The sequence below is a fragment of the Falco peregrinus genome, chromosome 2 (assembly GCF_023634155.1).
Source record: "Falco peregrinus isolate bFalPer1 chromosome 2, bFalPer1.pri, whole genome shotgun sequence".
NCBI classification, from domain to species: Eukaryota; Metazoa; Chordata; class Aves; order Falconiformes; family Falconidae; genus Falco; species Falco peregrinus.
In genome coordinates, this window is record NC_073722.1 from 82,732,625 (window position 1) to 82,756,439 (window position 23,815).

Sequence of the window (23,815 nt, forward strand, 5' to 3'; positions counted from 1 at the left end):
AGCTCTGTAAATGTCCAGGACTTTCCTGTGCATTTAAAATTAAATAGGGGATGCCATCTAATTCTAAGAAAAAAATGAGCTGATGGATAATTAACTTCAGAGTCACCTAATAATTATTAGGTCATATGCTACAAATACTTAATTTGAACACATACTTCCATATAGGGACAAAGTTAATAGGTTTTTTTTCTTATTGTTACCAACTGTGGTCATGACAATGGTTCTGACACCAACCAGTGAGAGGGGAGAGAGTAAGAGGCCCTACTTCTGACTCCTCAGCTCTTCCACACCCTTGTTCACCCGGCTCCAACCAACCTTCCAGGGTATGGAAGAGGAGAATAAGTGATCTAGTGGAGGTGAAAATGGGGATATCGGTAAGCATTGGAGAATTCCAAAATCTTACCACCGTATTTGAAAAGTTGTCCACCACAGCCTTCTGCACTGCTACCTACCAACTGAATGTTCACAGGTCAAGCAGAGAAACCTAGCTGTTATAGTATAAATAAATAAACTGAATGGCTGAGAGAATTTGGAATATCCTCTCAAATTTACATGTTCCTACCAAAAATGCTCACAATTCTTCCCTGTTTTCTAGATGATCAACAATGGGTGGTTAGAAGACTTTTGTAGGATAAGAAAAGAGCTCTTTGCTAGAGTACCACAAAGATAAATGCTGAAGAAGAGAATGAAGTGCTTCTTCCAGCATAATCATGTGTCTTATTGGTAGAAATCTCTCCTGTAGAGCTCCCCATTCATGCATCAATACACATCCCTGCTTTCTCTCCGTTTTTAGAACCTGGTATATGACACTGAAAAGATAAACTCTGATTACCAGTACTCAGTACCGTGTGCTTTCAGCTTCATTTCATGCTATTTTGCTTAACCATGTTCCCCATTTTCTCACTTTATACCTGTTTCACAAAGCTTACATACGGTCCCCTGGTCCAAATTTGCTTCTGCTGTTTTTTGTGCAAATTGCTATGTGAAATAATGGCCTCAGATTTGAGCCCTCTAAAGTAAAATATGTAAGAAATTCTGATATGTTTTAACTGGGTTGGTGATTCTTGTCACTAATTATGGGGGCAAGGTGGGCAGAGTGAATGCTGCTCAGGTGATGTTCCAGGTGGAAATCCTTTCAAGGATCCACCTGATTTTCAAATCAGCCATCTGAATTTTCAGGCACCCAACCACTCTGGTAAATATATACATCACCATCTTATTCTATACATTTTGCAAACAGGTAAACTAATATTTTATACCATCAAATCAGCACGTAAAGCTTAATAAATGCGAAGTGACAAAACCCTGAACTACTTGAAAAATACTATTTCCAGTGAATTAAGAAGTATTAATAATAATGCTTCTAGTAATTTTTGTGTAAAAAAACCTTACTATATTACCTCATATCTGAATTAATGTTTCAATATTCCTTAGAGAAAATAAATTCTATAAAAAACAAAGTATTTCAAATATATATTAAAAAAAACCCAAAAAATATTTACGAGTGTGTTTTAAAAAAACGGATTAACAAAAGGGATGAAAATATATAACCATATTACTCTTACTATATTATTCCTTCTGATCTTGGCTTATTCAAACATTATAAACACTAACACAGTTTTAAAATATACTAATAGCTTCTTGTAAGTGTGCTTAATAAAAAATATCCTTCTGACATACACACACATATATTTCAAGTCTATAAATTCTGGCTCTTATTCAGAGCTCTTGTCCATATAGTCTAAATTTCAGCACTTCATCAGGCTCCTTGTTTCAAATTTCAACATATTTAGCAGACCAAAGCTACAGATGCACCGAATGTTCCCTCAACACCATATGTACATGAGATCCTTGGTGTATCTCATTCCTGGCATTCACAATTTTGTAGTTTGGAGAAAATTTCTAGAGAGATAGAAAAAGGAATACTGCTCAGACAAAACCAACAACATTTTTCAATTTCCCACTTCAAATTTAAAAATTAATATTCAAAGAAAAATTTAAAATGTGAGCAAAACCATTGAATTCTGCTAAAACATCATCTTCATAACACTATATTGGCTCAAAATCAGCCAAAAAAGTTCTTCACTGATTTTCATCTGACACGCAAATTTCTGAGTAATGGCAATGGAAAATGAAAGTAATGGCAAAACTACAAAGCCTTATAAAATATGACACAAATAGCTTGCAAAAGCACGGAATTTTTTGTTAAAAGAATCTGCTTATTGCTTATTAACATGCATTATCACTGTATTTTTAATGTGATAAGGCTTCCTAAGCCATGCTCGCTGATTGCATTAGTAAGTAAACAAGTTCAATTTATGTAATTATCTCTAAGTTGAAATATTTATAAAGTGATATGTGAGCTAAAATAGCATCTAAAGGGCGTGCTCATTAGTCCTCAATTACAGGAAAAATAATGAAAGTAATGAAAGTTATGTGCATGGACATATAGCTAGTCCATGCTGGGTTATCCCATCCAAGATTCTAAGATATTTAAACTATACTATGTCAATTGCGGGGGAAAAAGGGGAAAACAAAAAAATTAATTCTGTATAGCTACTTACATTTAAGTGAAACCTTCATCTGTTTGGCTTGGAAATTTGACATACCACACCTAAGCCCTCAGTGTTCTTACCACCACATTGCCTCTACAGCTCTTAACTCTGTTTTTTCACCCACCTAAGAATGAGTTAAAATAAATTTTAGCATACAAAGAACCGAATTTTATTTATTAAACAGACCCAGACAGAAGGCTCCATGTGCTATCAAGTGAAGGAAATGTTTATGAAATTCCACATTCATAACGGTTTTCACCCTGTGAGGCAATAAACGTGTTGTTGCACAAGTGGGAGTTAATATTCCAAAGTACGGCTGGTTTTCCCTGGATTACATGTATCTCTTCTTGAACTTAAAAGAGATATATCTTGTGTAGAGATGCTCAAAACTTTCTTAGGTTCTTAAGTTCTTAAGCCTAAATCTTCCTACTTTTTGCTGTTAGTACTTAATTTCTAAAATGTACAAAAGATTTCCCTGTTCTGTCGCAAACATACGTGGATTAAAAACTGGACAAAACAAAGCCAAGGCTCCACATGTAATTTTCTGAATGAAGAGCTAGAGCGGCAAATGTTGCCACAAACCCTAATTTTTATCTTCCACTTAGCCCATGGTGGCCTATGATGTTCTTTTTTTTTTTTTTTCCTCTGAAACTTTGCTATGATTCAGAGGACCCACCTCTGATACTCAGTCATATTTTTCAGTTCGCTGTCTGTCTCTCTCAATTCTCATCACTGTCTAGATCTGTTCTTTCAGGACTTAAGTTATTCCTTCAGACTTTTTTTTCTTGTTTACTCAAGATCTCATGGAAGAGTACATCTGTTTGTTCAGAAATACTCAGTTTCACTTTGATCTCATGATTGATGTAAAAACCCAAGCAAGCAGAGCATGCAGCATTGTCTTAACTTGTGGAAGAGAGGTCTATTGTTACTTGCTTCTTGCAAATTTAGCAGAGGTCAGACAGCTCAGAAGTCATCGGGCATGTAAATAAACACTTCAGACAAGAAATGACCGCAGCTGGGATAGATCACAACCACACCCCTGAAGAAAACTGATGAAGGTAGAATAAAGGCATATTTCCTGAAGGACTCCGTATTCTCAGGAGAACCTTAAGAATTTAGTTGAGGCTAAAACATTCTGAACATCAACAATTCGTTTCTTCAAGGTTTCTTCTTCTTCTTTGGGTTTTCTTAGGGTTTTTCCCCCCAAGAGGGAGGATGGCACGTGTACATTAACATTTCAAAGGCTCCTGAAGTGAAGAGGAACTTCACAGCAACAGCCAGTGTTGTGAAATTCACAAAACCCAGAAACTTCTGGATGTGTGTTTCCATATGTGGCTTTGGATATTTTAAAGTGAAATCATTTTGGGAGGGAAGTGAATGCAGTTACCAGGCAGCCCATGAGAAAACCTGAATCCCAGACAGCTTTCTGTGGTCTGATTGAAGAACTGTTTTATTTGAGAGCCATAAACGTAATATGCCTGAGCTCTGATAACATGTATTTGTCTAGTATCACAATGTTGAATGCCAAGTATGTCTTATTAAAGCCCACTAAATAAGATCAATATGCATATAACTGAACACCACACAAACATCATCCCCCTTTCGATAATAATTTTAGAATTCTAAATTACAGATGTATTATAAGCAGAAAATCTTAATTATATAAAATCATAGTATACCGGCATCAGAACGTCAGAAATACTGAAAATGTGAAGGAATATTCAAACAATCCTGATATGTCTGAATTTGTTTTCAGTCAAGTATCTACACGGTAATTGGTTCATGTTACAATATTTCATTGTGAGCTTCTCAAAACTGGAAATAATTAGAAAAAAAAAGGCTTAGTCTTGGAAGATGATTCTTTAATGTTACAGATGTTATACCTCACTGACATCTGCTAAATTACTAGAACTGAACATTTTTGTTTTCTCTGGGAGAGTATTAGCTTATAGCACTGCTGGTCTAAATTTCCATTACGGTGTCTGATGTTACTACTTGAAATTTCACAGTATTTCAGTTTCTTGCTAAGTGCAAGCATGACCTACATCGACAGTGTGTAAAAATATCTGTTTAGAAGCTGAACACTTTGTCCTGTTTGATTAAGAAATTTAATTGCAAGTTCTAAAAAAAATTAATTTGAATAATTACATTTTTTTCTAGTAATTTTCATTTCATTTGCTGTTCTGTAGCTGTTCAAATGCTTCCTGTTCTGTTAATTGCTGAAGAAACTGAAAAGGCTAAGTAATGTTAAGGACATCTTTTCTGCCTGCTACATCTAAGTTGTTCCAAAACCCTTCTTAAAAAGAAAAATAGAACTGATTTTTAAGTAAATTAAAGATGCAGAAAACGGGAACAGGCTCTGTTTTAAAGCAACAAAATGATCCATGGGTTCACTGCTACTTGATAAGCATACATTTACATTCCACTGTGATTAAGAGGAGACAAGGAGACATATTCAAGGAAAAAAACCCTCAAGGTTCCAAGGTTTAGTGCACTGGATGTCTGATTTAAATATGCTGTAAAAACAAATGGTGCATTGGAATTCAGAAAAAAATATAGAAGAAAAAAAGACAGCCAGCATTTAAGTTAAATTTTTGGGTGGGTTTTTGGTTTTTTTTTTTGTTGTTGTTCTTTGTTTGTTTTAAGGTACCATTGTGTAGCTACATGTTTTATCCTACAGGATATTTAGGAAAATGGCCCCCTTTAAGGATCCAAACTTACTGACTTCCATGGCACACTGGTGATAGGGAGAGAGAGGGAAACTGCTTTCTGGGGGGGGGGGGGGGGGGGGGGGGGAGTATAATCCTCCCATTCATACACCTATAGTAAAATGAGAAATGTCTTTTTGGTATATTTTCTTCCATTTCCTCACATATCTGGAGTGCCGCCTTGAGTACAAGGACAATGTAGATGGCCATGGCTCTCCCTTGCCCTTGGGACAGGAAAAAGAACATTCCAAGGAGAACAGGATGAGATGTCCGGGGTGGGATATAAGGCTTTCAGAGACACGAGAACAGAAATACACCACGCACCACTAAACTTCCTCCTTTACAGGAAGTGCTTACATGCGTTTTCCATACTACCTCCTACATCAGCACACTTTAGTGTCTTCTTTCAGAGCATTATTACTGTAATATTTTAATATTTTCGCTGGGCCAAGACCTGAGCCAGTTTTCTTGTTTGCCATTTGCCACTTTCAATCTCATCTTCTTTAATCCCGTTCTTATAATAGATTGTCTGCTACAAACTCTCAAAATTTGTTTTGAAACATCTCAAAATAGGTTGACATCATCTTGTTTCATGCCCACCATCTTTAACTGCTCTCATTCTTCCCTTACAAAAAAGTTCTTTTAGATTTGTTTTGGAAAAAATGCCCAAACAAAAGCCTCCAAGATCATAAAAACCCTCTTACTCCACAATTTCTACCCTCTTTATCCTCCTCTCCACCGAAATCATGCTCACTAATGAGCTTCTGCTTGGTAAAAGTGAGATAATCTTCTCTTTTCGGCCCCTGCCTGCAACCAGCACAGCTCACCAACATCTTCTCCACTGTTTTCTCAGGTGCCTTAATGTTTCAGACAGGTACACCAACTTAAGAACATTATTTATTGTCTCCTAATGCTGCAGAGACACCTTTCTATTTGTTTCTTTTCAGAACTGCTTTCTGCTCCCCACTACCACCCCACAAGCATATACGCCCGTGTTCAGCTCCTATGTATTTCTGCCTGTATACGATGTGGATACATTCTCCTGGAAAAGAATTCTTGTGCCAAAATTATTCTGATTACTTTAACTGTTAGTTCTAGTTACATTTTGAATACTATTTTCAAAAGATTAACATTTGCTGGTTAACGTTACCATTCAGGGAAAGACCGTTCTCCAGGTAAGTATGGGTGTCTCTAATGCAACCCAAAAGTTTAAGAAATCTGAATCCTTATCCTCCCAACTTCACTCCAAGCAATTTGATTTTTCTTGTTTTACTGGTTGTCCTGTTTGACAGTGAAGACACAAATTTAGATTTTCATGAACAGGTTCTGAATGTGAGCTCTTTCTACATACATTATTTTGTACCAGTATACTGCTGCTGTGATATGAGAGTTATTTAATGAACAGTGACACTTGTTCACTTTCCCCTACTTGTCCTATTCTTTTATTGGTTTGTCCTTCTAGCCTAGATTGTTTGTATTCTAGAGAAAACTCAATACTGTCTTAAAAATCAACGTGAAGGCATTACATACATGAAGGCTTAAGAAAATGTTTTATAGATCATAAAGCAGTGATTTTTAACTTTTATTGAAGTATTAAAGTTTATGTATATTTTAATGTAAATCCAATATATAATTCCATATTAAACAAACACAGCATTCTGAAAAAGAAAAAAGGGAACCAAATTCAATTCTTGCTAGTATAAATACGTCATCCTAGTCTAGGAAATACTGAGCTGCTCAGAATTTCAAAATATTGAAGATTCCATAAAGTAATTTGTCATCTAAAGTACCATCTCCATTCTCTACAGCTTTAGCAGCTATTTTGAATGCAGTTGATAAAAAAAGATATCAGTTACATATCATTTGGAATTTTTAGTACATCAGCCTATTTGGAAAACTGGATTAATTAAAGTGAGTCACTGTTCTGACATTTCTCTGCCTGCTTTTGAGTCCCACATCGTATCAATTTACAGGTTCCAGACAAAATTTCAGGCATTGCTGGCAAAACCCATTGATGGCAGATGCTGGAAAACCAATCTTTATTTCCTGATTTTTGTTATTGTTAACCTTTTTTTAAGCATTTAAACAATAAACAAGGAGTCTCCACCACTTCTGTAAAGATCCGTTTATCCTGATCATGCACACTCCATGAATCACTAAGACAGACACATTTTATCTCACTGACTACTGGTCAGTCTCAGTCAAGAAAGTTTGCTGCCAGGTTGGGGGGTTTTGGTGGGGGGTTTTTGGGTGGTGGTGGAAGGAGGGCTGGTTGTGGATTTTTGGTTGATGGTTTTTTTTTTTTTTTTATTATTTGGTAAATAAACCTGTTTTTTGGCAATGTACCTCAGCCATAAGCCCTTCGTCATAACAGTCCAATGCAGATTTGGTCTGTAGAAGGCTTTAAAGTTATCCACTTGAACAGGGTGATGTTGGCTGGGGGTTGTGCTTGGGAACTGGACAGAGACATGAATCTTTATACAGAGACCCATTTTAACAAAAGCTGCTTTTATGAGAAAAACAGATCCGTGCTGGCAGAGCACCTGGAAAAAGCTGCTGCTTCCAGCTGCAAAAATATGGACCAGCATGCTGTCAAATAATTTGTTTCAGAGAGATTACATTATTTTATTACTAAAGATGGCAGGCAATGATTTAACCTTATTATTTTTGGCTACATTTCAACTGACAGTAAAGTCTACAGCAGATTGCTTAGTAACAAGGCAGATAAACACTGAAAGGCATAATGGAGTAGCCCAATTTAAAAAGTAAGACTGACATACATTGGATCAGGTTTGTGAAAATTACTTTCATTTCCTATTAGTAAATAGTAGATATATTTCTATAAATCTTTTCTGAAGTAGAAAGGAGATGTCAACAGCTCAGGCATGTGGCCTGAAAACTCACAATAACCTAATAAATAATTTTAAATCAATTAAAATTTCATAACAGGACCACATTTAAAATAACAAAGATTAAAAATGTTGATGCTTATTTTTTATGCTTCCTCCACACAAGCTGTCTTATGCCAAACACACTGCTAAGAGATACAAATTATCAAGTAAAAGTCTTAAGAATACCTAAAAGGCATAAAGGCAGCAATACTTTTAAAAAGAAAAATGTTAAAATAAGGATAACCTGAGAACAAAAAACTAGGAATTTAGGTTCATGTAAAATTATAAACAGAATTTGGATAAACAACCAGTACCAAACTTCCTCCTTCACACAGTGATTCTATGTACTGCCTCTCTTTTCACCCTTTAATGAGAAAGAAATCATAACTTGGGAGATTGAAGAAAACATTTGAATATTGAAGAAATCTAAATCCACATATCTATCTTTAAATATCTGACTGTTTGCTTTTCTGTACCTTTTCCATCTTTGAGAAACTAGTTTAGAAAAATCCATTATTTTTGCTATTTACACCTAATAGGGATGCCATGAATCACATGAAGTTTTCATAGGTAGGAGAAAAAATATTTCATAAAAAAAATCAGTGTCAATATGAAACCAAATCGAGCAAATTGTTGCTAACAATAGAACTGATCTAGGACTTACTGCCAAGATGATTCTGGAACAAGATCATGAGGCAATGAGCATATTCTAAAGATTAATTGATTTCTGTGGTACTTTCCATTCAAAATACTCAAAACATTGCTCATTGATTGTATTTAAGGTTAGATTTTGTTACAGCGGGACTACTTGTTGACCATGTTCAGCCTAAGAAAACTTCAGCCTATGATACCAGACAGCAGAGCTGTAATGAAAATATGCAAAAACCACTCAAAAGACAATTTATCTGATGCATGACCATACATTTTTTCCCTTGAGGCCATCTTTCAGAAGGCCCAGTTATAAAAAAAGTACAATATGTGAGAACTGTTCCAGCAGAAGCATCCAAGCCTGAGCAGCAGCATCTCATCCACAGTTACACCAGCTTTACTGTATGCATGCTGGAGAGCAGAGAGTTGCATCCCTAGGTAAAGTAACAGCAGGAGGTGTGTTGCTGCCACAAAACACCCCATCCAAGCTGCACTCTGTGTCCTTTTCCCCCCACCTACTAATCCCAGGAAAGACGAAGCTAAACACAGGGTGCAAAAGCTGTCCTGGTATCAGAGGCCACGTTTTTCCTGGAGAATGGATGGGGTGCAAAATATATAGGGGTACCAAAGCCCTATGCTACAGCACTGTTTGAGAATTCCTAGGGTTAAAATGAATAACCTTCAAGGTATAACTTTCAAGTGCCAAAGTTTAGAGAAGCGCAGAAGGTAAAACTAGGATAATGAAGTGTAACACACACGCAGTATTATTTAAAGGCTATTAGATAAAAGTTGTTTGTAACACCACCCTGGTAAAGAAATGGCAGGATCTCTTTATACTGAATTTCTTCTCGCATAATAATTAATGTTCACTTTGATTACTCAACATCTCAGCACGTCATATTTTTACTTCAATATTCTTGCAATGCTAATAATGAATATCTTTTCCTGTACACCGCATGTGACCAATTGTGGGCTGAGATCACAGTAAACCTGACCTGGCTTCCTAGAACGAATAGGAAACAAAACATCCTTACCTGACTGTGGATAAACTTAATTTAGAAGTTAACCTTTCTTTCTACACTGTGTACCTGTTGTATCTTTTTTTTTTCCCAAAAAAGCAAAAAAAATGTATGCAATATTTATAGCTACATAATTTAATACACACATTTGCATGGGCTTGGCCTGAAAATGGAGGGCATTCTCCCAAAGTAGTATCCATCCTGTAACTGCCAGCTGCCTGGCTTTGTCCTATAATACCATTACTATTTACAGAGTTTTCAGAAAATTTATTCTACAATTTCCCATAGTCATTGACAAATGCATTCTAAATACAAGAAAATTGCTATATAAACTCCAACTGGAGCTTGACGATACAAAGAAACTAAACTTGCCTGGAGTAAAGGAACACAAATATTCATCTTTATGTCAATTTTTAAAACGACTGTTCCTGAAATAACCTTGCAAATACTTTCCTTAAAATGCTATATGGAATTTTGTTATATATATATATAAGCAACAAACACAGAACTTATCCATCTCTATCAATTTAATCTAGAAGAATCTGCATCATTAGTATTATTACTGTATTTGTCTTGAAGATACTATCTACTATTAGAAACACTTCCTTAGGGGAACGACATGATGTCAGAATGACAGAATACAGCAGCTCCTCTTGCGCTACTGAACTGCATGCTATTTCTGACAAAAACAGGTTCATCAAGAGTACACATTTGTTTCTCCTAGAGAGGATTCCATTGTTAATATTGGCCGAACATTCTTCCACTGCAAGTTTTAAGACATTGCTAAACAATTTCATTTGTTTTCAGCATTATGAAGTCTCCCCTACCTCGTAAGTTTCACCTGAGCGCTGTACTAATGCAGTCCCACGTTTTTTGGGCTTCAGCACATTATCTTTTCTTCAAAAAAGGTTAGGTAAACCAACAGTAACATTTTTTTAATTACTATTCTGTCTCCAAATAAGTATGACAGAAAAGACAGGAGGGTTCAGGAATACAGAAAGATTTGATTACGATCTCAAAATACACAAAATGCTGCTCAAGAAGGAAAGATATGAAACAATTACTTACACGACTACATTTTTCACCTGGGTCTGTTGCATCTATACCTAGGTGCTTGGAATGTGAAGTATCCCCTCAACAGTTAACTGGAAAATATGATTTAACGTGTTTATCCTACCCCTAACTGGCCACATGCAACACGTCTTCTTTACCCAACACCCTGTCTTGGTTTCTGTGGCAGACGGTCTTAACCTGGAACTCCTCCGACTGGGGAGCACTCGTACGCTGGCAGTCTTTGGGTGCTACTCTTTCAAGCTGCTTAGGATTTGCTACCATTCTACTTTTTTTGTCTTATGATATACTAGAATTGCTGTAAGTTGCAGTCTGTAATATATTTTTTTAGTCAAAACAAATAAATGGTGATTCGTGTTACAATACAGTATTTTACTTTCCAAGAGCTGGAATTGACTGGTACAATGAAATAATAATTTAGTTCTTTATTTAATTCTTACCTGAGAAGAATATGTGTGACCATCTGATCCACAAACAGGATTGGTATAAACTACTGGACACTGCTTGCAGTTTGATGAAATGGGACCACCCCTCCACTGTTTATGGCCTAAACCAGCCTCTTTCATACTGTAAGTAAACAAAAAGTATGTAATTCTGATAAGCAGTAGTAAAAATAGAACATATTCAGGGTATTTTAAAGAGCTTTTATAAACAGTAAGCCATACATAATTTCAGCTGTAAAGTTTTCTTCTAAGTAAAGAGCTCCCAGTCTTTGGTATGCACTCGCTCACCTTTGTACGTTACGCACTACCGTGATACTTGATACCTGTGTATTATTTCACTTTCTAAGACATCCTGGTAGAAAAAGACGATTAAGATGATGCTCTGGTGACTGTTAAACTGAAATATGTCTGATTTGTATGATATTTAGGTTTTGTTTTGTTGTTATTAAATATTATTAATGGAGCTGTTGTATTGATACTGGTGTTTAAGGAAGTAACATTTAGGTATCAGAAAATTGTATCGTAAATACTTACATTGGAACAGGTATGTGGTCATTCAGAATACTGTTTGCCCACCTTTGATCACTGCCTTTCACAGCTTACATTTCATAAAATTCAGACTCTAGCACCCAATGTAAAATTCAAGAGAAAAAAAAAAGCCAATCCACAGCAGCACAGAATTGATCTGCAAAAGCATGTGTATATGCTTATGCAAACAGACAGATATAGCTAGATGGATCAGTTTAACCCAGGAAAAAAGCTACGCTGGGTCAGATTAAAAGTCTAAAATAAGTTACTGACACTTCCTCAGACTGCTCTGAGTCCTCAGACTAGTACCACCAGCATTCAGTCATTTGTGATACATGGCCATTCTCAGATAAACATGTTTCCTCTCTGTAGCTTTGAATTAATGTTTATTCATGATTTTTTCCAATAGCTTTTTGCAACTATGAAAGCATTTAGCAGCCACTATATCCTGAAACAGATGTTTTATGAAAGCCGCCTGATCCATAGGCTGACCTGCAATATGTTTTATATATTAACAACTTCCATATAAATAGGAAAATAGAACAATAATGCATGATTTTTATATTGTGTTTTCTGCTTGGGATCTTATGGAGAAATCTACAAATTATTATGCTCAGAATACAGCAATGATTTATCAGGACACACTCAAGTAGTGAAACAAAATCAAACAATGAGGCAGAACTCTTTCAGCTTGGCTCACGTACCGATAATCAAGAACTGTTTTGCTAATTAACCATGAATCACTGTTTGAGAAGAATTTGTCTGGAGTAATAACAAGAAATGAAACCAGAGAAAATAAACTCCTCATCCTCTGCTTTTACGATGTGCAGAGTAAAAGGCCCAAAGCATACACCTAACAGTAAACCGAAGATGATCAGAACCAAAACCCCACTTCTCAGCAATACTAATGCTTTAATGCTCTTCGTAATTTTGGGTGTAAAATTGTTTTTTAAGAAGAAAAAAAACACAAACATGTAAGTTATAGAAATTTACATTCAGATTGTGTTTTATGGTGAAATTTTGAACTGCGCAGATATTTTCACAGTGTAAACAGGAACCTGGAATATGTTGTACACAGAAATTATCAGTTATTGCTGAAAAAGCCAGTAATAGCTTTAATTACATGTAGCATAATGAGCAGTAAAATATTTGTACAGGAAGTTTTCACATCCATCAGGAAGTATAAAAAGAGGAGACAATTCAGACATAACCACACTAATTCATAACAAATAACAATCCCTTCTGTCGAGTTGTATCATTTGAAGACTAAAGTATAAACCCTTTAACTTCTATTAAAGAAAAGCAAATTTGAACTGTATCTTTGCTTATGTATAATATATAGCAATAATTTGACTATTATTGCTCCTCTCACTTGAGAGATTTCCCATCATCCACATGAGCTCCAGCGTAATTCGATTATTTAGATGGCTGCATCTTTCTCTTACTTCTTGTTACTTTTATAGCTCACAATTTTCCAGAAGTGCCCTAGTAGCCTGAGTTTACCTACAGGATCAGAGTCCTAACTACCAACCCAATGCAATTTCTATTTATCTGAGATACAGTAACTTTAAAACACTGCATAAATCAATTGCAAAAGTTCCAGACATCAACAGGGAGAGCCCTACTGATATCAGGGGGAAAATAAAATAAATAAATAAATAAATAAAATTGGAAGCAGGATTTGTGAGACATGCAGGGGCTGTTGGGTGAAAGACAGGCTAGTGGTGATTACTGGGGTTTAGCATCCTGCACCCTTGTACTTGCTCTCAATGAAGTTTAAAGACAAGAAAAGAGAGGGACCTGGGGGTGGCGTGTGGGTGATGATGAAGAAAAAAGCCCTTTAAATTGAGGAAAACAGGTAAGTACAATCACCTAAAGGAAGGAAAAGAGAACAGTATGTTTCAGGAAGGACCACAAGGCAGGTGGACGCTAGAACAAGTTCAGGACAGGGAAACTGCAGGTCTGTGACAGCCAGTGGAGACGTATAAAAAAAATGGAAAATATTTTAGTAGGTCAGAGAGCTTCCCTTCTCTCAACTAACCTCTGCTTTGCTAGGCTCTTCAGTGCAGGCCTTCCCAGGGCACCCACTTAGGGTGAAGAGAGTCAGGTTTCCTGTTACATACAGAACCCACCTGAGACCTTCAGCAGATCACTTCTCAAAATCTTGGTTTCTATATAACGAATAATAATTTTTGACAAAACAGAAATATCTGTATTTTTCCAAATTCAGAATGGAAGTTGTAATGATAAATAAATGATAAATAATATTACTTTGAAGGCAGCAATACAGAAATACATGGTCATGGAAACGCTTTGTATGGACATATGTCCAGAAGCTTAAGTACAATAATGCAGAAACTAGATTTCTGTATTACCAGAGCTGCCAAACAGCTAATTATTGATTGTCAGTCACTGAAGTGACAGGCAAATATGAAAAGTCAATTAAAAACATTTTTAATACTAATTATGGTAGATGCACGTACTTCATAAACTATATTAATAATGCCTTTTACTTCTATATCCAAAAATTTCCTTTCACCGTTATTATCTAATTGCATTCGACTTGTTCCTGTTGACTAGTTCTTTGTTACCAGGCAGTGTGGGTGCTTTTTTTTTTTGGAAACTAGGCGATGAGGATACATAGAAACTATTGACATGGAAGTGAGAAACTATTTTGGTGATATAAATCACCTTGAACTAACATCATTGCTGTATGTCCACAATGTCATGAAATAAGATACAGAAAGACTGCTTAACTACAAAATAAATAATTGGTTACTGTTTGTTTAAGATATCCATATAAAGAAATATATTTTTATATTTTTAAATGATAGGAAAAGAAATAGTAAACAAAGAAATCTGTTACTTTACTGGAAAAATCACTTTCCCTTTTCTTTTCCTTTTATTTATTATTTTTCAATACAATAATCAAGAAAAAAACTCAGATCACTGCAACTTGCAATTACTAAAATTCTGCTATTTAGTTTTGTGATTTGTGATTATTTTGCCAAAATAAATATACGATGTCATGTAAAAGCCAACCTCTTCCACTGACAAATTTTATACTTCTAAATTTCCTGAAAAAGGCTTTGGAAACCATGTAATAATAAAATACCTACTACTGAATACACAGGCTCTGCCTTAACTTACACCTAAAGGGTAAAATCAAATATATGGGTTTAATTTAACAGGAAAGTTGTGATTGCATTAATTTGCATACACCAAATTGTGCATATGCTTTTATACTGCGTATGCAACAGCATGCCTAGAAACATAATTAGCCAATCTGCCCAATTACCCTAGCCTATGTACCTGTTTGCATACATAAACTTACCTTTCTGTATACAGAGTGATTGGGCCTGCAAATACTTTGAGAATGCTTAATGTAACCCAAGGAAAATTTAGCTGCAAGCAACTCTTTGGCAACGTGACTTATTTAATGATACCTATAAATGCACAAGTGCCCAATTCACTTGAAAAATATTAAATTATATACCAGATTTGAGAATATTCAAAGACAGGTCTACAAATACAGACTGACAGAAACAAATCTGACTTATTTAAACCCTAATCTTTCAAAGAACTCTTGTAACTCTTCTCTGATAACTACATTTGCACTTTTTAGAGCTTTTAGAATTATCCCAACTTAGAGACTGACTGATTATGTTTTACCATGGCCTTTGAGGGACACAATCAGACTTTGTCAGAATAACTTAGTAAGGAAATACACTTCTAGCACAAAGTCTAATTTGCTTTCATTAGAGAAACCTGGATTACCTTCAAAGTTCCCTTTTCATATGGAAGCATCCTGGAAGAAAACTACAGCTGTCAATACATTGTGGAGATGTTTCTTTCAAATGTCAAAGGAAACCAAGATCATAGTGCCAATCTCTGTGTGTCTATGTTTATATTATTTTGACATGCTTCCTTATTTTGCACTATTCCTAACAAATACAAGAAAAATCTGTATTAAGAAACTAAAAATAATGAGAAGATGAGACAAAAAGTTAACAAAGTTAATATGGGAATCAAAATACATTGTAGCAACTTTAAATTAACAGTGTTGGCAAGATGTTTGTGTTTATTGATGGACCATCATAATGTATACCAGGTAGATGTAGGATTATAGAAATTCAGCTATTATTTATCCCCAGCATCTGCACTGAATACATTAGATTAGAAAATTATGCATGATCTGTCATTTTTGTAAGGATCATAAAGCATACATACTCAGTATGTAATACAGAATTTAGAAAAATATTTCTTTCTGTGCATGTAGAGAGAAAGTACTATTTACTTATTTGCACCAGAGAAGAAAAAGAAATAGATATCTTAAAGATATCTAATTCTTACTACCCCCCTTCCCCTACTACATGTATTATTAAAAAAGATATAAACTTTTTAAAAAAAATTATGGTACTTTCTTACCTTACTGTCACACAGCTCTAATATTTTCAGTAAAATTCTGCTTAATTTTGCCAAGTAAAAAACCAGTATTTCATTCCAAATGTGCACATAATAAACTAAAATCAAAACAAAACAGCCTTATGTATTTTAAAGGAAAACGGTTTTAAGTAATGCTGCTGGAATTTCCTGGAATAGTATTTGCTTCATTTTGACTGAGTGAATGAGGTGCTATAGTATTTTAATGAAACAGAAAAAACAAAGAATGCACAACATCAATCACAGTATCATTGAATGGTTTGGGTTGAAAGGGAGCTTGAAAATCATCTCCTTCCAACCCCCCCACCACAGGCAGGGACCCCTCCCTCCAGCCCAGGCTGCCCCCAGCCATGTCCAGCCTGGCCCTGAGCCCTGCCAGGGATGGGGCACCCACAGCTGCTCTGGGCAGCCTGGGCCAGCGCCTCACCACCCTCACGGGGAAGGATTTCTTCCTAGTAAGTAACCAAAATCCACCATCTTACCATCTGTCAGCTGAAAGCCATTCCCCCTTGTCCTATCACTGCAGGCCCCTGTAAAAAGTCCCTCTCCAGCTTCCTTACTACCCTCCTTTTTGGTACTGGGAGGCTGCTGTAAGGTCTCCCCGGAGCCTTCTCTTCTCCAGGCTGAACACCCCCAACTCTCTCAGCCCGTCTTCACAGGAGAGGTGTTCCAGCCTCTGATCAGCTTCCCGGACCTCCTCTGGGCTTGCTCCAACAGGTCCATGTCCCTCTTTTGTCGGGGGTTCCAGAGCTGAATGCAGTACTCCAGAGGTGGGGTCTCACGAGAGTCAAGTAGAGGGGGAGAATCACCTCCTTTGACCTGCAGACAACGCGTCTTCTGATGCAGCTCAGGATACGATTGGCTTTCTGGGCTGCAAGTGCACATTGCTGGGTCACACTGAGTTTCTTGTCCACAAGCACTCCTAAGCCTTTCTCCTCAGGGCTGCTCTCAATCCATTCTCCAGCCAGCCTGTATCTGTGCAGGGACTGCCCCGCCCCAACCCACGGGCAGGATCCTTGGACTTGGCCTTGATCAAATTCCTGAAGTTCACATGGACCTACCTCTCAAGCCTGTCAAGGTCCCTCTGGATGGCATCCCTTCCCTCCAGCATGTTGGCTGTCCCACACAGCTTGGTGCCGTTGGCAGACTTGATGAGGGTGCACTCAATCCCACTGGTCCATGTTGCCAACAAAGATGTCAAACAGCGCTGGTCCCAATATTGACCCCCGAGGAATGCCACTCGTCAATGGTCTCCACTTGGACATCGAGCAGCTCTTTGGGTGTGACCATGCAGCCATTTCCTCACCCACCGACCAGTGCCCCTGTCAAATCCCTGTCTCTCCAGTTTAGGGACAAGGACGTCATACAGGACAGTATCAAATGCTTTGCACAAGTCCTAGTAGATGACATCACTCACCCCGCAGCCTACAACACGGAAACTCCATGACAGAATGTGACCAGATTTGTCAGGCACGATTTGGCCTTAGTGAAGCCATATTGGCTATCACCAATTACCTCCTTGTTTTCCATGTGCCTTAGCATTGTTCCCAGAAATATCTGCTCCATGATCTTGCCAGGCACAGAGGTGAAACTCTCTGGCCTGCAGCTACCCAGATATTCCTTATTTCCCTTTTTACAAACAAGGCTTACCTCTCCCCTTTTCCAGTCAGCGGGAACTTCACTCGACTGCCACAGCTTCTCAAATAGGATGGACAGTGCCTTAGCAACTTCATCCACCAGCACCCTCAGGACCTGCAGATGCACCTCATCAAGTCCCATGGGCTTCTACATCTTCATGTTCCTTAGATGGTCTCAAACCTGATCTTCTCCTACGCTAGGTGATTCTTCATTCTCCCAGCCCCTGTCTCTGCCTTCTGAGGCTTGGGCTGGAGCACTTTGCCAGTAACGACTGAGGCAATAATAGTATCACTGAGTACCTCAGCCTTTTCCGCATGCTGGGCAACCAGGTTTCCTGTTTCCTTCCAGAGAGGGTCCACGTTTTCCCCAGTCTTCCTTTTATCACTGACATACCTATGGAAGCTTTTCTTGCTGCCCTTGACATCCCTGGCCAGGTTTAATTCTATCAGGGCTTTAGCTTTCCTAACCTCATCCCTGGCCGCTCAGACAATTTCTCTGTGTTCTTCCCAGGCTACCTGGTCTTGCTTCCACCCTGTCGGTTTCCTTTTTGTGTTTGAGTTTCTCCAGGAGCTCTCTGTTCATCCATGCAGGATTCCTGGTGGTTTTGCCTGACATCTGCTTTGTTGCAACGCATCGCTCCTGAGCTTGGAGGAGGTGATCCTTGAGTATTAACTGGCTTTCTTGGGAATATCTTCCCTCCAGGGCTTTATCCCATAGTACTCATTTCTCATCATTTAACTCTTCTGGAGTTGCCCGAGAGGTGAAAGGAAGGTAATATATGAACAGTTGAATGCAGTGCTCACTGCAACCTTTTTTTCCGTTAGGCTGGCAAATGATGGAGGCTTTTCAAGGACTAATTTTTCAGAAATGACTGTGTAAATCACTAGAGGAGGGTGTGTGTGTGAAGATTTGAGATGTAAAAGTATAAAAAGTGCCTATTAGAGATATCAATATTCTATGATTATATTTTTTTAAGAAAAGTTATCAGCATAAAGTAGATTGGAGTTTTTTCTTAGGACCTGTCAAATTGCTACACTTGTAATTTACATAGGCTCTGTTTAGCACACATTTTTCTAACAAACTTAAAATACAACTCACAAAGAAGGAACAACAGTAAAAAAAGCTTGCATAAAATCATTACATGTTATCATAGTTTTCTGGTCGTAATTGCTACATGATAAGTCAAATCTTTAGGAGGCCTACAGCTACAAAAAAATTATAAAGAAAATCCAAGTTACCTAAATGAAGAAGAAAAATTAAAAAAAAAAAAATGGGTAGGTAATTGGCAGATAATGGGAAAATAAAGGGCAAGAAAACCTGGCTTAGAGACTTTGACTTAAAAAAACAAAAACAACAACAACAAAAAAAAAACAAACACCAAAACCCCAAAACCACCTAAAAATATATTCAGAGATGTTTTTACCAAGGTCCCTAACTTCCAGATGGTAGTCAATTATGTCTATGTGGTGTTAAAAAAAAACCAAACAAAACAAACTAGTCCATGGTAAGAGAACTCTATTGAAATATGAAGGAAAAGTAGAAAAAAAATCCCAAATATCCTTTCAAAATTGTAAAAGACAGTAGCTCTTTTGAGTTCAACACCTCAGAGTCACCCCTCCCAGTTGTCACTATTCCTTAAAAAGTTCTGATGAAAGTCTTTTGTTTTAGTTAACAAAGACAGAAGGATGTTCAAGTATTGTCTGAGACAATGACAGAACATAGACATGTTAAAGGATGAAGATGGTTGTACTAGCAGAGATAGCAAAGAACTTCATCAACATCCTTCTCTCTTTCCTCCATAAATACAAATTTCCTTCCTTCCTAGTTAACACTATTCCTAAACACCTGAAGAAAATGAGTGAAATATAGATGGCAAAAATGAGCACATTCTTCACACTCCTTCCAGTATAGACCCGAGACTACTGAGATAGCACTCTCTTCAGTCTCAGTTCTACAGAGCACAATTTTGTCCGTTATTATCTAACACAGGTGTCTATATACTTCATAAAGTGAGAAATGTAATACATTCCCACTGAAGTCCAACATTATTTATGGATATGCCTACTGCATTCCTATGAAATGATCTGACAGTTCCATGCATTTCCTAGATATTTGCCTAGATGTGGTCACACACACATATCTGAAGTGGAGTTTGCTTGGCAAATACTGGAGACGTGGAAAGCATTCACATGGATCACAGACTTCATTGTCTGTCCATGATCACTGCACTCAGACTGTTCTAAAGACAGAGATCTAAGTTGATCCTTAATAGGAGTAACTAATAACACTATTACATTCTCTGTTTAAACTAGCAGATATGTAACATCAATAAAAAAGACTGAGGCACTTGAACACAAACAATATTTAAATTATGAGACTATTAAACAAATGAGTATTTACCATTTTGAACACTTCATACTTTGAATATAATGAACAAATGTTTGGGGGTTTCGGGTTTTTTTTATTTGTACGAATTGGTATAAAGTACTGTTGAACGTAAGAAACAAAACTGCATCTTCCCATAGAATATCAGCATTATTAGATGTTACAATATTTCAATACCAGAAATGTTGAATTCCTTGAAATCTGTATAAGATCAAAACCATATTCTCACCCCAGGATACTGCTGACATCCTTGATCCTTATTTTTATTGCTTCACATTATATACTTAAATTCTTAGTGGATAATCAGGTCAGATGAGAGCAGAGTCCAGGGGTTTGTTTCTTTTAATAAGAAAGCCACAGACTGAAGTAATTTTCTGTATGACTTCTGTAAACTTTTGATAACTCTTCACCTTTTACTCCTGCCTACTCTACAAATCCCCTTAGAGGTCCTGAGCCACAGAAGCTGTCAAAATCTTAGATTTACCCACTAAGGGTGACAGTTGCACATAAACCATCTTCTCACTGTCTCTAAGAAGGAAATCTGGACATGCAGGTCAATGGAGCACCAAGCACACATCATCACTCCATCAGTATCTGCAGTTCGGACCATCAGAATAAGGGAGAACAGCACCTATTTCACACAGTTAACTCACAGCTAACTTCCCTCCTAAGGACTGAGGTTTTGATATGGCATAGCTGAATAACCTTGGCTTAAACTTCTGAAGGAACTACTAAATTGTGGGAAAGTTATGGGAAATTACGTAGAGTTGAACCATGCAATACAAGCATAGCAAAACTGCAGAAAGATCTAAGATTGTTGAGATAAGCTCAGTCAGGAGTTGGGGGAAAACAAGCCCAGAGTATGAAAGTTGTAAAATCATTAAAGGAAAAAACAGAGTCAGAAATTTAATCTGATCCTCAGTTTAAACAACCCTGAGTATCAGCATTTTCAAGGAGCGACGGAAGGCAATCTTTGATATACTTGCTTGAACTGCCTGGCCAGCAAGGACTCATTGGGTATCTTGCAAGAGGTGGAGAGCATCCTCACGTTTAGTCTGACAGCAAATTAGTCCTAGCTATATACTGTGTGTATCTGGCAATAAAAAGTCTTCTACTTTCAGGTAGTACATACCCTGCTTACAGAGCCTTTGTGCACTGTAGAAATTGCTTGAACAAAGCAGTCCAGAGAGAAAAGATTGTAACTATAGGTTCAGAAGTAAAGAACACAGTGGAAGAAAAACTTGGACAAAGCAGGCATTTGCACATGGCAGAGCTATTCAGCTGTCACAGAAAATCTCATTTGGCTCTTCAACATAGTTACTTTGGGCTCCAACATGAAATATGACAAATTCTGCTTTAATGTATAGAAACAACCCTACCTCTAGAAGACAAGTTAAATTATATATTGGTTGATCTCTAGTATATTAATGTATTTTCCAGTTATTTTAGTTTTGTTTTATCTGTAATATTTCTCAACAAAACCATATGAAACACCAGATTATTTCATTTAACTGCTTTTACAGTAAAGGATCTCATTTCCCTAGAGTGTTTTCTATGCAGGCATTCATTTGACATCATATCAATGTACAGGATGTCCAAATCACTGTACCATCTGGAGGCCACACTGAGAAATCCTCATTAGTTAGCAAAGTTCATTACTTAATAGATATATGCAATATAATAAGGTAAAAAAAACAATATAGCCTGTGAGACAAGCTAATTTCCTACATCCTTCAAAGCTGGTATCATCAAATACAAACCTCACATTTTATAACTTCTACAATACATTGATCAGTGAATTCTCATTGAGCAAAGCTAAGATGTAACATGTTTAATTTTTATCAGTTGTGCATAGGTTAGGATTTAAAGATCATAAATTAAATCCTGGTCCTGTCAAATTCAATAAGGAAACTCCCACTGACTTCCACTGGGCAATAGTTGTTGTCTGTTGCATCAGGCTCTACACTGGGCAATAGTTGTTGTCTGTTGCATCAGGCTCTACACTGGGCAATAGTTGTTGTCTGTTGCATCAGGCTCTACACTGGGCAATAGTTGTTGTCTGTTGCATCAGGCTCTACACTGGGCAATAGTTGTTGTCTGTTGCATCAGGCTCTACACTGGGCAATAGTTGTTGTCTGTTGCATCAGGCTCTACACTGGGCAATAGTTGTTGTCTGTTGCATCAGGCTCTACACTGGGCAATAGTTGTTGTCTGTTGCATCAGGCTCTACACTGGGCAATAGTTGTTGTCTGTTGCATCAGGCTCTACACTGGGCAATAGTTGTTGTCTGTTGCATCAGGCTCTACACTGGGCAATAGTTGTTGTCTGTTGCATCAGGCTCTACACTGGGCAATAGTTGTTGTCTGTTGCATCAGGCTCTACACTGGGCAATAGTTGTTGTCTGTTGCATCAGGCTCTACACTGGGCAATAGTTGTTGTCTGTTGCATCAGGCTCTACACTGGGCAATAGTTGTTGTCTGTTGCATCAGGCTCTACACTGGGCAATAGTTGTTGTCTGTTGCATCAGGCTCTACACTGGGCAATAGTTGTTGTCTGTTGCATCAGGCTCTACACTGGGCAATAGTTGTTGTCTGTTGCATCAGGCTCTACACTGGGCAATAGTTGTTGTCTGTTGCATCAGGCTCTACACTGGGCAATAGTTGTTGTCTGTTGCATCAGGCTCTACACTGGGCAATAGTTGTTGTCTGTTGCATCAGGCTCTACACTGGGCAATAGTTGTTGTCTGTTGCATCAGGCTCTACACTGGGCAATAGTTGTTGTCTGTTGCATCAGGCTCTACACTGGGCAATAGTTGTTGTCTGTTGCATCAGGCTCTACACTGGGCAATAGTTGTTGTCTGTTGCATCAGGCTCTACACATCACAACTACAGCTCAGGATGCTATATAGGTCTCTATAGCAGCAACAGAATGCTTCCCGAAGACTATAAAGGTCTTTGGGGCCAATTCAACAGTGTTAGACAGAGACCTTGGATGACAGAGTAACACAGAACTCTGCCAATGAACACAGCCAGTGCATCAACATTAGCAAACAGGTACCACAGAATTATACATACAGAGTGAAACACCTGGTGCTAAGAACCTAGTGCCCATGCTTCTGGAGGAAAGGGGGCGATGGGCTGGTTTTCTCTGTAGGTTTGTTTTTTTTTTTTAACTCTGATCTTGCTCTAGTTTGGCATGCATTAGGTATGACCCTGGAGCACATCTCTGTTATTTTCATGGGAAGTTAATCCATTTCATACACTCTGAGAGCCACTCCACCGTTAAAACCAAAACAAGTTAAGTGAGATGATCGGATTTTCACACAGTAGCACACTCCCAACTGAATCAAAACAGTAATGTAGACATACAGGGGGGTTTGCTGCCTTGGTTTTAAGCTTCAGTTTTTTCCTTCTCCTCTTCCTTTTTTAAGTATATGTTTTTTGAGGAAGAAAAACATTTCCTTCCAAAAGAACATTACGTTACCCT

General features: G+C 37.5%; 1 protein-coding gene across 2 annotated transcripts in view; it reads right to left on the minus strand.

Moving 5' to 3' along the window:
- The window catches only part of SPOCK3 (SPARC (osteonectin), cwcv and kazal like domains proteoglycan 3), a 213,172-nt gene that overhangs the window by 61,180 nt on the left and 128,177 nt on the right, over nt 1–23,815 (minus strand). The window contains exon 5 of one of the 2 annotated variants that reach the window (XM_055797782.1): nt 11,333–11,459. The exons of the other annotated variant lie outside the window; for it this stretch is intronic. Within the exon in view, the coding sequence (XP_055653757.1) occupies nt 11,333–11,459 (127 nt within the window). The remainder of the gene's footprint in view (nt 1–11,332; nt 11,460–23,815) is intronic. 2 annotated transcript variants of the gene reach the window in all.